The sequence below is a fragment of the Pristiophorus japonicus genome, chromosome 9, assembly GCF_044704955.1.
Source record: "Pristiophorus japonicus isolate sPriJap1 chromosome 9, sPriJap1.hap1, whole genome shotgun sequence".
Lineage (NCBI taxonomy): Eukaryota > Metazoa > Chordata > Chondrichthyes > Pristiophoridae > Pristiophorus > Pristiophorus japonicus.
In genome coordinates, this window is record NC_091985.1 from 8,086,110 (window position 1) to 8,101,689 (window position 15,580).

The 15,580-nt window shown below is 49.8% G+C and overlaps 1 protein-coding gene across 1 annotated transcript in view; it reads right to left on the reverse strand.

Annotated features, from left to right (window-relative positions):
- Window positions 1–7,105: 7,105 nt before the first annotated feature.
- Window positions 7,106–15,580, reverse strand: part of LOC139272560 (guanylate-binding protein 1-like) — a 216,359-nt gene continuing 207,884 nt past the window's right edge. The window contains exon 10 of the mRNA XM_070888615.1: window positions 7,106–8,003. Coding sequence (XP_070744716.1) covers window positions 7,729–8,003 — 275 coding nt within the window. The 3' untranslated portion in view covers window positions 7,106–7,728. The remainder of the gene's footprint in view (window positions 8,004–15,580) is intronic.

Below are 15,580 nucleotides of genomic sequence, written 5' to 3' on the forward strand. Positions count from 1 at the left end.
CCGCGTGCTCCATCTCCAACGACACCCTGGACCGGATGTAAGAGCGAAAGAGAGGCAGGCAGTCAGGTTGAACGACCCCCTCGACCGCCCGCTGCCTGGACCGGCTGATGGCACCCTTGGCCGTGCCCAGGAGCAGTCCTACGAGGAGGCCTTCGGACCTACCCGCTCCCCTCCGCACAGGGTGCCCAAAGATCAGGAGTGTGGGACTGAAGTGCAGCCAGAATTTCAGGAGCAGCCCCTTCAAATAATGGAACAGGGGCTGCAACCTCGTACACTCAATAAAAACATGGAACACGGACTCCTCCAGACCGCAGAAATTGCAGGCGGCCTGGGAGTCCGTGAACCGGCTTAAAAATTTATTGCACGGCACTGCTCCGTGCACCACCCTCCAGGCCAAGTCCACGATGAATAGTGGGAGGACCCCTGCGTAGAGTGCCCTCCATCGGGGACCCCCGCCTCCTCCGGACGGCAAGATGGTACGCCATGGCGTGTCCGGACGGCCGGCGAGGATGGCAAAGTTGAGGGTGTGCAGGAGCAGCCCGTACAGGAAACCCCTCCGCGCGGAACTGAAAGGCACGGAGGGGATTTCCCCGAGGCGGCTCAAGTTGTGAGGCGCCGGCCCCCGAGGGAGGTTCCGGGGTTTGGCGCCGATGAGGAATTCCGTCCGGACGGGGGTCAGTTCGGACGGGATCTCCCCACGTGCTTGAGCCTCCTCGATACACCTAACGGAGTCAGGGCCCAGAGCTGTTTTTAGCGACTCGATGGCATCGGCCGCGTGGCGGACGCTGGCAGAATGTAGGCGCCGCGCCAGCGTGTCTGGCGCCATCCAGCCCGCTCCTCCGCCATCGAGCAGGTCCCTGACCCTGGTCACCTCACCAGCCACAGCCCTCTCTTCCGACCGCCACATAAAGCCTCGGCCGTGGAGGTACGGATTCCCGAGCAGCGGCTCCTGCAGGACGGCCGCCACTCCAGCCGGCGGAGAGCTGCGCTTGGTGGAGACTTTGTTCCAGACCCTGATGAGTTCCCTGTAAAAGACAGGCAGCTCCCGGAGGGCGGTCCTGGCACCCCCCAAGTTCACAAACAGGAGCTGCGTGTCATAATTGAGGTCGAGCTGCTGGCGGAAGAAATACCTCGCCAGAGCACACCACCTAGGAGGGGGCTCGACGTAAAGGTATCTCTGCAGGGTCTGAAGACGGAAAGTCGCGAGCTGGCCGCTGATGCACACCAACGACTGACCGCCCTCCTCAAGCGGGAGACTCAAGACCGCGGCAGAGACCCAGTGCTTCCTGTTGTTCCAGAAGAAGTCCACCAGCTTCTTCTGTATCTTGGCGACAAACGCAGGGGGAGGGGTCAAAGTGACCAGCCGGTACCACAACATTGCGGCCACCAGCTGGTTTATGACTAGCGCTCGACCCCTGTAGGACAGCACTCGGAGCAGTCCTGTCCAGCGCCCTAGGCGAGCGGCGACCTTGGCCTCCAGCTCCTGCCAGTTCGCCGGCCAGGCTCCCTCGTCGGGGCTAAGGTAGACTCCCAGATAGAGGAGATGGGTCGTGCTCCAGGCAAAAGGCCTGAGCTCCTCCGGCAGGGAGTCCACCCGCCACTGACCCACCAGGAGTCCGGAACATTTCTCCCAGTTGATCCTGGCGGAGGACGCGGCCGAGTAAATCTCCTGGCACTCACGCATCCTCCGCAGGTCAGCGGGATCCTCTACCGCGAGGAGCACGTCATCGGCGTAAGCCGAGAGGACGACCTCCACGCCCGGCCCTTGCAGAGCCAGTCCCGTCAACCTCGTCCGCAAGAGGCGCAGGAAAGGCTCCACGCAAACGGCGTATAACTGGCCGGACATGGGGCATCCCTGGCGCACCCCTCTCCTAAAGCAAAGGGGCGCCGTCAAGGACCCGTTAACCTTAATCAGACACTCCGCGGCGGCGTACAAAAGTCGGATCCGGGCGACGAAATGCGTCCCGAACCCGAAAGCGCGCAGAGTTCCGAGCAGATAGTCGTGATCCACCCTGTCGAACGCCTTCTCTTGGTCGAGGGATAGGAAGGCGACCGACAGACCAGCCTCCTGGGAGCAATGGATGAGGTCCCGGACCAGATGGATGTTGTCGTGGATTGTCCGGCCCGGGACCGTGTATGACTGGTCGGGGTGGATCATGTGGTCCAGCACGGCACCAAGGCGAGCAGACATCGCCCTGGCGAAGATTTTGTAGTCCGTGCTGAGGAGGGAGACCGGGCGCCAGTTCTTAAGGAGGCGGAGATCGCCCTTCTTAGGCAGCAGGACGATGACTGCCCTGCGCCAAGAGAGGGGCATCTCCCCGGTCGCCAGACTTTCCCCCAGGACCCGCGCGTAGTCGCTCCCCAGGACGTCCCAGAACGCCCTGTGGAACTCCACGGTCAGCCCGTCCAGCCCCAGGGATTTTCCCCTCGAGAGCCGGGCGAGGGCACCGGTCAGCTCCGCCAGGCTTAGCGGAGCTTCCAGATTTCCGGCGCCCTCCGGGCCGACCTTCGGTAGGTCCTCCCACAAAACTCTACGCGCTTCCTCGCTGGACGGATCCGGAGAGAACAGAGCCCCGTAATATTCACGGACCCTGTTGTTGACGCCCTCCGGATCCGAGACGAGAGAGCCGTCGTCGGCCAGCAGCGTCAAGAGCTGCTTACGGACACTCTGCCTTTTTTCCAGCGAGTAGAAGAAGGGGGAGCCGCGGTCCAGATCCCGCAGGAACCGGATCCGCGACCTCACGAACGCGCCTCGGGACCCGACGAGCTGCAGGTCCTTCAGCGCGGCCTTCTTCGCTTCGTACACCGTCCGCAGGGCCGGGTCCTGGACGACTTGACCGAGACGGGCTTCCAGGTCGAGCACCTCTTTTTCTAGGCGCCCGACTCTGGCCGCCCGCCTCTTGGTCGACCCCCTCGCGTACTCTTGACAGAAGACGCGGACGTGAGCCTTGCCCACGTCCCACCATAGCCTCAAGGAGGGGAAGCCCCCCTGCTTCCTTCTCCAGTCGGACCTCCTTGTGCATGAATCCTAAAAAGTTAGTTTGCAGGTGCAGTAGCTAATCAGGAATGCAAATGGAATGTTGGCCTTCATTGTGAGAGGGATGGAGGTCCTGCTGCAACTGTACAGGGTATTGGTAAGGCCGCACCTGGAGTACTGTGTGCAGTTTCGGTCACCTTACTTAAGGAAGGATATACTGGCTTTGGAGGGGGTACAGAGATGATTCACTCGGCTGATTCCGGAGATGAGGGGGTGACCCTATGATGATAGATTGAGTAGACTGGATCTTTACTCGTTGGAGTTCAGAAGGATGAGGGGGTGATCTTATAGAAACATTTAAAAATTAATGAAAGGGATAGACAAGATAGAGGTGGAGAGGTTGTTTCCACTGGTCGGGGAGACTAGAACTAGGGGGCACAGCCTCAAAATACGGGGGAGCCAATTTAAAACCGAGTTGAGAAGGAATTTCTTCTCCCAGAGGGTTGTGAATCTGTGGAATTCTCTGCCCAAGGAAGCAGTTGAGGCTAGCTCATTGAATATATTCAAGTCACAGATCGATAGATTTTTAACCAATAAGGGAATTAAGGGTTACGGGGAGCGGGCGGGTAAGTGGAGCTGAGTCCACGGCCAGATCAGCCATGATCTTGTTGAATGGCGGAGCAGGCTCGAGGGGCTAGATGGCCTACTCCTGTTCCTAATTCTTATGTTCTTATGTCTTCATGGAAGAATATGCAAAAAACCTCCCAGAAATACTGAAGAACTAAAGGTTTAGCAAGAATGAGGAACTGAAATAAATTTGTATTAGTTAAAAAATAGTAGAGGTTGAATCTCTCTTATCCGGCACCCTCGGGAACTGGCCTGTGCCGGTTAAGAGGATTTGCCGGACGACGGGAGGTCAGCATTTTGGGCCCAGCTTTGGTCGGCCTGGTGGCGGCGGGGAGATGAGGTGTTGCGCCAAGAGGCTGGGCAACCTCGACGGCAACTTCGCATTTCCCGACTACTGTTGCCTGCAGCCGCCAAGGCACAGCCAGACTGCACCTGGGTGATGGACACGCCGAACAGTTGGCGCATCGTGCTGCAGCTGGGCTACAGTGATAATGCGTATGTACGATGGGGCGACCAAGGAATGTGGCAGGCTGCTGCAGACCCTCCTGCAACAACCGGCAGCATGTCACCCTCCGACAAGAATTGCTGCTCCTGCCAGCCAGAGAACTTCCATTGTGGCACCAAGATCGGCATCTTCAAGCAGTGGCGGTGCGACGGGCAGGAAGATTGCCAGGACGAAGCTAGGCCCGAAATGCGGCCGGCCTCAGGATGCAGCACGCTGACCCAGCCTCAGAGGGAGCACCAGAGGTGGCGGGGGAGAGGAGTAGCGGCCAACACCAGGACACAGCACGGGTCACGACCCCCCCCACCCACCCCCCCACCGGGAATGCTGCCAGACGAGGGAGTTAGCTGGATAAAAGAATACCGGGTAAGAGATTCAACCTGTACTGGAGAATTTAATGGGACTGAAAGCTGATAAGTCGCCTGAACCTGATGCTCTACACCCTCGGGTTTTGAAAGAGTTGGCTATAGAGATAGTGGATGCATTGGTTGTCATCTTCCAAAGTTGCATAGATTTTGGAACAGTTCCCGCAGATTGGAAGGCAGCAAATGTAACCCCGCTATTTAAGAAAGGAGAGAGAGAAAACGGGGTCTGCAGTCCAGTTAGCCTGACATCAGTAGTAGGTAACATGATATAATCTATTATTAAGGACGTGGTAACAGGGCACTCAGAAAAGAATAATAGGATTGGGCAGAGTTAACACGGATTTATGAAAGGGAAATCACGTTTGACAATCTGTTAATTTTTTCAGGTTGTAACTACCTGAATAAATAAGGAAAAACCAGTGGATGTGGAGTATTTGGATTTTCAGAAGGTATCCAGTAAGGTGCTACACAAGAGGTTATTGAACAAAATTAGGGCTCGTGGGATTGGGGTTAATATACTAGCATGAATTGAAAATTGTTTTCTGTCCGTTAACCAGAGAGTAGGAATAAACGGGTCATTTTCGGGTTGGCAGGCTGTAACTGGTGGGGTGCCGCAAGAATCGGTGCTTGGGCCCCAGCTACACAATCTATGTCAATGATTTGGATGAGGGGACCAAATGTAATACATACAAGTTTGCTGATGATACAAAACTAGGTGTGAAGGTAAATTGTGAGGAGCATGCAAAAAGGCTTCAGGGGGATATAAAGACAGGCTAAGTGAGTGGGCAAGATTGTGGCAAATGGAATATAATGTGGAGAAATGTGAAATGATCCACTCCGGTAGGAAAAATAGAAAAGCGAAATATTCTTTAAATGGCGAGATTGTGAAATGTTGGTGTTCAGAGGAGAGGGACCTGGGTGTCCTTGTACATGAATCACTGAAAGTTAACATGCAGGTACAGTATGCAACTAAGAAAGCAAATGGTATGTTGGCCTTTACTACAAGAGGATTTGAGTATGAGAGTAAAGATATCTTAATGCAATTATTTAGGGCCCTGGTGAGATTGCACCTGGAGTATTGTGTAGTTTTGGTCTTACCTCAGGAAGGATATACTTTCCATAGAGGGAGTACAATGAAGGTTCACCAGACTTATTCCTGGGATGGGGGGATTGTCCTATGAGGAGAGATTGAGTAAACTCGGCCTATATTCTTGAGAGTTTAGAAGAATGAGAGGTGATCTCATTGAAACATACAAAATTCTTACAGGGCTTTACAGGGTAGATGCAAGGAGGATGTTTCCTCTGGCTGGGGAGTCTAGAACCAGGGGTCACAATCTCAGAATAAGGGCTTGACCATTTAGGACTGAGATGAGAGAAATTTCTTCACTCAGAGGGTGGTGAATCTTTGGAATTCTCTACCCCAGAGGGCTGTAGATGCCCTGTCTTTGAGCATATTCAAGACGGAGATCGATAGATTTTTTGATATTAAGGGAATCAGGGGATAGCGCAGGGAAGTGGAGTTGAGGGAGAAGATCAGCCATGATCTTATTGAATGGTGGGGCAGGCTTGAGGGGCCAAATGCCCCACTCCTGCTCCTATTATGTTTTTATTTTGACGCAGCGATGATGAAGGAATGGTGATATATTTCCAAGTCAGGATGGTGTGTGACTTGGAGGGGAACTTGCAGGGGATGGTGTTCCCATGTGCCTGCTGTCCTTGTCTTTCTCAGTGGTAGATGTCACGGGCTTGGGAGGTGTTGTTGAAGAAGCCTTGGCGAGTTGCTGCAGTACATCCTGTAGATGGTACACACTGCAGCCACGGTACGCCAGTGGTGGAGGGAGTGAATGTTTAATGTGGTGAATGGTGTGACAATCAAGTGGGCTGCTTTGTCCTGGATGGTATTGAGCTTCTTGCATGTTGTTGGAGCTGCACTCATCCAAGTAAGTGGAGAGTATTCCCTCACACTCCTGACTTGTTCCTTGTAGATGGTGGAAAGGCTTTGAGTCATCGCCGCAGAATACCCAGAGGCGGAATTTGTCCGTTTTAATAGCCCGGTTAGCGCCTCCCGGAAGGGACGTTGGGATACGTTAGCGCAATGCATCTGCGTCACGCTGACGTCATCAACGCAGCACAGGTACTTGCACCCCCTCCCAGTCTCTGGCCTGCTCTTGAAGCACAGTATTTAAGTGACTAGTCCAATTAAGTTTCTGAAAAGTCTAAAAGTAACCCAATGATATTGGGGTTGTCCCAATTCAGTTAGAACTGCAGGTAGCTCTGGGGGGGCCATTGAGAATTCCTTGGCCCATACTTTGTGCTCAGCGGCGAACGAACAGTGCTAGTCGTTCATTATACTTGCCTTTGCCCACAGACTTTCTATATGATTGTGCACTGGAAAGCCAAACAGCACAACACCCTGTACAGGGCATCGGGGACCTATGTGGTCAGGTCAAGCAGCTGTGTAGCTCCTTAACCAATCAGATTGAAGAATCGTTAATGAGCAGTGCAGAGTCTGAACCAGGAAATGTCAGTTAGAATAGTGAATTCAATGACAAATCAGCTGCATAAAGAGAGGGAAAGAAAGATTGGATTAAGAGAGCAGAGACAAAAAGGAAAAATAAAAGACAAACACTTTTATTTATTAATTTTTTTTTTAAATCTCTGAAGGAATAAGATTCCACGGTGGTAAAAAATTAATTTTCAGTGGCAGAGTGGTTGCTTGGCAGTAACTAAGACTTAACAAGCTGTTAAAAATTCATTTATACTCGAACGGACCAGCCCTAACATTTTCTGGCGAGTTGAGTGTGCTTTTTTAAGGTAAGTACAGCAACTTCATGCCGTTCCATGTTTCAAACGGTGAGATACTATTACAGCAAAGCTTAGAGATGTAGCACATCTCGGACAGAAACTTCCGAATTTCTCCATTTAACTACATGTGTGGTCGCTGGAAGTTGCTGTCCTAATTACATGTAAATTAGATGAGCCCTGATAGCCTCATTATTATTTCTAGCAGAAAAACCAGCCCAAGAACTACGGCACTTTGGGGACTCCTTGTGGGGGGGGAGGGGGGTAATTTCAGTCTAACTCACCGGGTGGGAAACCCATGGGATTGGGTGGGTTGCTGGTTTTACATACCGCCCAATATTTCTCCCCAATGACTTTAACGGGGAGTAAAATCAAGCGGGGTGTAAATCCAGCATTACACCTGATCTTGTCCATTTCCCGATGGGCAGGTTAGGTTAAAATTGCTCCTGCTCCCATTATAATATGTTACACAGAAGAATTACTCTTCGCTGAGGCTGCATTTGTTGGTAGCCCTCTCTTATTAATCTCTCCTGCTCTGCGAGTCTGTGTGCCAGAATGCGCTCTTGTTCAGCCTGAGCTTTCGCTCTGTCGTCGGCCATCTTCTTGTCGAACTCTTTAATGTACTCTTTGTGGCTCTGCTCCATCGCCTGCTTCTGCTGTTCCATTGCTGCCATCTGCTGTTCTTGTGCTTTTAGTTCCTGTTCTGCAAGGGCCCTCCTTTCCCTTTCAGCTGTGACAGGAAGAGGCAGAAATCATCAGTGTGGAAATCCAGTAACTGTGTCTAGCTTTTCTGGCGTCCAATTAACATGTAAAATAGATATGGAACACTCTGTTACCTTCTCCAGATAGCTGAGTTAGGACAGTTAGTACTGTATTCAATATATTCTGATATACGCAGTATCTTCATCTCTCCACTCCAAAACCAGTACTCGAAAAACATCCCCAGTGTCTCCACAAATCAGTTCGAGAAAAACACTCCCAGTCTCTCCACACACCAGTACTAGAAAAATACTCCCAGTCTCTCCACACACCAGTACTAGAAAAACATCCCCAGTCTCTCCACACACCAGAACTAGAAAAACATCCCCAGTCTCTCCACACACAAGTCCGAGAAAAACATCCCCCGTCTCTCCACACACCAGAACTAGAAAAATACTCCCAGTCTCTCCACACACCAGAACTTCAAAAACACCCCCAGTCTCTCCACACACCAGAACTAGAAAAACACTCCCAGTCTCTCCACACAACAGGACTACAAAAACACCCCAAATGTCTCCACACCACAGTACTTGATAAAACACCCCCAGTCTCTCCTTACACCAGTACTAGAAAAACATCCCCAGTCTCTCCACACAATAGTACGAGAAAAAGACTCCCAGTCTCTCCACAGACCAGTACTAGAAAAACACTCCCAGTCTCCTCACACACCAGTACTACAAAAACACTCCCAGTCTCTCAACACATCAGTACTAGAAAAACACCCCAAGTCTCTCCACACACTAGTGCTAGAAAAATACTCCCAGTCTCTCCACACAACAGTATTAGAAAAACACTCCCAGTCTCTCCACACACCAGTACTACAGAAACATCCCCAGTCTCTCCACACACCAGTACAAGAAAAATACTCAGTCTCTCCACACACCAGCACTAGAAAAATATTCCCAGTCTCTCCACAGACCAGCACAAGAAAAATACCCCAAATGTCTCCACACGCCAGTACTAGAAAAACATCCCCAGTCTCTCCACACACCAGTCCTAGTAAAACACCCCCGTCTCTCCACACACCAGTCCTAGAAAAATAATCCCAGTCTCTCCACACACCAGTACTAGAAAAATACTCCCAGTGTCTCCACACACCAGTCATAGAAAAACAACCCCAGTGTCTCCACAGACCAGTACTAGAAAAATACTCCCAGTCTCTCCACACACCAGTACTAGAAAAACACCCCAGTCTCTCCACACATCAGTCCTAGAAAAATACTCCCAGTCTCTCCACAGACCAGAACAAGAAAAACACTCCCAGTCTCTCCACACACCAGTGCTAGAAAAACATTCCCAGTCTCTCCACACACCAGTACGAGAAAAATACTCCCAGTCTCTCCACACACCAGTACTACAAAATCTCCCCCAGTCTCTCCACACACCAGTACGAGAAAAACACTCCCAGTCTCTCCACACACCAGTACTAGAAAAACACCCCAGTCTCTCCACACATCAGTCCTAGAAAAATACTCCCAGTCTCTCCACACACCAGTACTAGAAAAACATCCACAGTCTCTCCACAAACCAGTACTAGAAAAACACCCCCAGTCTCTCCACACACCAGTGCTAGAAAAATACTCCCAGTCTCTCCACACATCAGTTCTAGAAAAATACTCCCACTCTCTCCACACACCAGTTCTACAAAGACAACCCCAGTCTCTCCACACACCAGTACTCGAAAAACACTCCCAGTCTCTCCACACAGCAGTACAATAAAAACACCCCCAGTCTCTCCACATACCAGTACTAGAAAAACATCCCCAGTCTCTCCACACACTAGTACTAGAAAAATACTCCCACTCTTTCCACAGACCAGTACTAGAAAGACACCCCCAGTCTCTCCACAGACCAGTACTAGAAAAATACTCCCAGTCTCTCCACAGACCAGTACAAGAAAAACACCCCCAGTCTCTCCACACACCAGTACTAGAACAATACTCCCAGTCTCTCCACAGACCAGTCCTAGAAAAACACCCCAGTCTCTCCACACACCAGTCCTAGAAAAATACTCCCAGTCTCTCCACACACCAGTACTCGAAAAACACCCCCAGTCTCTCCACATACCAGTACTAGAAAAACATCCCCAGTCTCTCCACACACTAGTACTAGAAAAATACTCCCACTCTTTCCACAGACCAGTACTAGAAAGACACCCCCAGTCTCTCCACAGACCAGTACTAGAAAAATACTCCCAGTCTCTCCACAGACCAGTACAAGAAAAACACCCCCAGTCTCTCCACACACCAGTACTAGAACAATACTCCCAGTCTCTCCACAGACCAGTCCTAGAAAAACACCCCAGTCTCTCCACACACCAGTCCTAGAAAAATACTCCCAGTCTCTCCACACACCAGTACTCGAAAAATACTCCCAGTCACTCCACACACCAGTGCTAGAAAAACACTCCCAGTCTCTCCACACACCAGTACGAGAAAAATACTCCCAGTCTCTCCACACACCAGTACTACAAAAACACTACCAGTCTCTCAACACACCCTTACTAGAAAAACATCCACAGTCTCTCCACAGACCAGTACTAGAAAAATACTCCCAGTCTCTCCACACACCAGTACTAGAAAAACACCCCAGTCTCTCCACACATCAGTACTAGAAAAATACTCCCAGTCTCTCCACACACCAGTACGAGAAAAACACTCCCAGTCTCTCCACACACCAGTACTAGAAAAATACTCCCAGTCTCTCCACACACCAGTGCTAGAAAAACACTCCCAGTCTCTCCACACACCAGTACGAGAAAAATTCTCCCAGTCTCTCCACACACCAGTACTACAAAATCACCCCCAGTCTCTCCAAACACCAGTACGAGAAAAACACTCCCAGTCTCTCCACACACCAGTACTACAAAAACACCCCCAGTCTCTCAACACACCAGTACTAGAAAAACATCCACAGTCTCTCCACAAACCAGTACTAGAAAAACACCCCCAGTCTCTCCACACACCAGTGCTAGAAAAATGCTCCCAGTCTCTCCACACATCAGTACTAGAAAAATACTCCCACTCTCTCCACACACCAGTTCTACAAAAACACCGCCAGTCTCTCAACACATCAGTACTAGAAAAACATCCACAGTCACTCCACAGACCAGTACTAGAAAAATACTCCCAGTCTCTCCACACCAGGACTAGAAAAACACCCCCAGTCTCTCCACACACCAGTACTAGAAAAATACTCCCAGTCTCTCCACACACCAGTATTAGAAAAATACTCCCACTCTCTCCACACACCAGTTCTACAAAAACAACCCCAGTCTCTCCACACACCAGTACTCGAAAAACACTCCCAGTCTCTCCACACACCAGTACAATAAAAACACCCCCACTCCCTCCACATACCAGTACTAGAAAAACATCCCCAGTCTCTCCACACACTCGTACTAGAAAAATACTCCCACTCTTTCCACAGACCAGTACTAGAAAAACAGCCCCAGTCTCTCCACAGACCAGAACTAGAAAAATACTCCCAGTCTCTCCACAGACCAGTACAAGAAAAACACCCCCAGTCTCTCCACACACCAGTACTAGAACAATACTCCCAGTCTCTCCACACACCAGTCATAGAAAAACATCCCCAGTGTCTCCACAGACCAGTACTAGAAAAATACTCCCAATCTCTCCACGCACCAGTACTAGAAAAACACCCCAGTCTCTCCACACATCAGTCCTAGAAAAATACTCCCAGTCTCTCCACAGACCAGAACAAGAAAAACACTCCCAGTCTCTCCACACACCAGTGCTAGAAAAACATTCCCAGTCTCTACACACACCAGTACGAGAAAAATACTCCCAGTCTCTCCACACACCAGTACTACAAAATCTCCCCCAGTCTCTCCACACACCAGTACGAGAAAAACACTCCCAGTCTCTCCACACACCAGTACTACAAAAACACCCCCAGTCTCTCCACACACCAGTACTAGAAAAACACCCCCAGTCTCTCCACACACCAGTCCTAGAAAAATACTCCCAGTCTCTCCACACACCAGTACTAGAAAAATATCCACAGTCTCTCCACAAACCAGTACTAGAAAAACACCCCCAGTCTCTCCACACACCAGTGCTAGAAAAATACTCCCAGTCTCTCCACACATCAGTTCTAGAAAAATACTCCCACTCTCTCCACACACCAGTTCTACAAAGACAACCCCAGTCTCTCCACACACCAGTACTCGAAAAACACTCCCAGTCTCTCCACACAGCAGTACAATAAAAACACCCCCAGTCTCTCCACATACCAGTACTAGAAAAACATCCCCAGTCTCTCCACACACTAGTACTAGAAAAATACTCCCACTCTTTCCACAGACCAGTACTAGAAAGACACCCCCAGTCTCTCCACAGACCAGTACTAGAAAAATACTCCCAGTCTCTCCACAGACCAGTACAAGAAAAACACCCCCAGTCTCTCCACACACCAGTACTAGAACAATACTCCCAGTCTCTCCACAGACCAGTCCTAGAAAAACACCCCAGTCTCTCCACACACCAGTCCTAGAAAAATACTCCCAGTCTCTCCACACACCAGTACTCGAAAAATACTCCCAGTCACTCCACACACCAGTGCTAGAAAAACACTCCCAGTCTCTCCACACACCAGTACGAGAAAAATACTCCCAGTCTCTCCACACACCAGTACTACAAAAACACTACCAGTCTCTCAACACACCCTTACTAGAAAAACATCCACAGTCTCTCCACAGACCAGTACTAGAAAAATACTCCCAGTCTCTCCACACACCAGTACTAGAAAAACACCCCAGTCTCTCCACACATCAGTACTAGAAAAATACTCCCAGTCTCTCCACACACCAGTACGAGAAAAACACTCCCAGTCTCTCCACACACCAGTACTAGAAAAATACTCCCAGTCTCTCCACACACCAGTGCTAGAAAAACACTCCCAGTCTCTCCACACACCAGTACGAGAAAGATTCTCCCAGTCTCTCCACACACCAGTACTACAAAATCACCCCCAGTCTCTCCAAACACCAGTACGAGAAAAACACTCCCAGTCTCTCCACACACCAGTACTACAAAAACACCCCCAGTCTCTCCACACACCAGTGCTAGAAAAATGCTCCCAGTCTCTCCACACATCAGTACTAGAAAAATACTCCCACTCTCTCCACACACCAGTTCTACAAAAACACCGCCAGTCTCTCAACACACCAGTACTAGAAAAACATCCACAGTCACTCCACAGACCAGTACTAGAAAAATACTCCCAGTCTCTCCACACCAGGACTAGAAAAACACCCCCAGTCTCTCCACACACCAGTACTAGAAAAATACTCCCAGTCTCTCCACACACCAGTATTAGAAAAATACTCCCACTCTCTCCACACACCAGTTCTACAAAAACAACCCCAGTCTCTCCACACACCAGTACTCGAAAAACACTCCCAGTCTCTCCACACACCAGTACAATAAAAACACCCCCACTCCCTCCACATACCAGTACTAGAAAAACATCCCCAGTCTCTCCACACACTCGTACTAGAAAAATACTCCCACTCTTTCCACAGACCAGTACTAGAAAAACAGCCCCAGTCTCTCCACAGACCAGAACTAGAAAAATACTCCCAGTCTCTCCACAGACCAGTACAAGAAAAACACCCCCAGTCTCTCCACACACCAGTACTAGAACAATACTCCCAGTCTCTCCACACACCAGTCATAGAAAAACATCCCCAGTGTCTCCACAGACCAGTACTAGAAAAATACTCCCAATCTCTCCACGCACCAGTACTAGAAAAACACCCCAGTCTCTCCACACATCAGTCCTAGAAAAATACTCCCAGTCTCTCCACAGACCAGAACAAGAAAAACACTCCCAGTCTCTCCACACACCAGTGCTAGAAAAACATTCCCAGTCTCTACACACACCAGTACGAGAAAAATACTCCCAGTCTCTCCACACACCAGTACTACAAAATCTCCCCCAGTCTCTCCACACACCAGTACGAGAAAAACACTCCCAGTCTCTCCACACACCAGTACTACAAAAACACCCCCAGTCTCTCCACACACCAGTACTAGAAAAACACCCCCAGTCTCTCCACACACCAGTGCTAGAAAAATACTCCCAGTCTCTCCACACATCAGTACTAGAAAAATACTCCCACTCTCTCCACACACCAGTTCTACAAAGACAACCCCAGTCTCTCCACACACCAGCACTCGAAAAACACTCCCAGTCTCTCCACACAGCAGTACAATAGAAACACCCCCAGTCTCTCCACATACCAGTACTAGAAAAACATCCCCAGTCTCTCCACACACTAGTACTAGAAAAATACTCCCACTCTTTCCACAGACCAGTACTAGAAAAACACCCCCAGTCTCTCCACAGACCAGTACTAGAAAAATACTCCCAGTCTCTCCACAGACCAGTACAAGAAAAACACCCCCAGTCTCTCCACACACCAGTACTAGAACAATACTCTCAGTCTCTCCACAGACCAGTCCTAGAAAAACACCCCAGTCTCTCCACACACCAGTCCTAGAAAAATACTCCCAGTCTTTCCACACACCAGTACTCGAAAAATACTCCCAGTCTCTCCACACACCAGTGCTATAAAAACACTCCCAGTCTCTCCACACACCAGTACGAGAAAAATACTCCCAGTCTCTCCACACACCAGTACTACAAAAACACCGCCAGTCTCTCAACACACCCTTACTAGAAAAACATCCACAGTCTCTCCACAGACCAGTACTAGAAAAATACTCCCAGTCTCTCCACACACCAGTACTAGAAAAACACCCCAGTCTCTCCACACATCAGTACTAGAAAAATACTCCCAGTCTCTCCACACACCAGTACTAGAAAAACACTCCCAGTCTCTCCACACACCAGTACTAGAAAAATACTCCCAGTCTCTCCACACACCAGTGCTAGAAAAACACTCCCAGTCTCTCCACACACCAGTACGAGAAAAATACTCCTAGTCTCTCCACACACCAGTACTACAAAATCACCCCCAGTCTCTCCAAACACCAGTACGAGAAAAACACTCCCAGTCTCTCCACACACCAGTACTACAAAAACACCCCCAGTCTCTCAACACACCAGTACTAGAAAAACATCCACAGTCTCTCCACAAAACAGTACTAGAAAAACACCCCCAGTCTCTCCACACACCAGTGCTATAAAAATACTCCCAGTCTCTCCACACATCAGTACTAGAAAAATACTCCCACTCTCTCCACACACCAGTTCTACAAAAACAACCCCAGTCTCTCCACACACCAGTACCTCGAAAAACACTCACAGTCTCTCCACACAGCAGTACAATAAAAACACCCCCAGTCTCTCCACATACCAGTACTAGAAAAACATCCCCAGTCTTTCCACACACTAGTACTAGAAAAATACTCCCACTCTTTCCACAGACCAGTACTAGAAAAACACCCCCAGTCTCTCCACACACCAGTACTAGAACAATACTCCCAGTCTCTCCACAGACCAGTCCTAGAAAAACACCCCAGTCTCTCCACACACCAGTCCTAGAAAAATACTCCC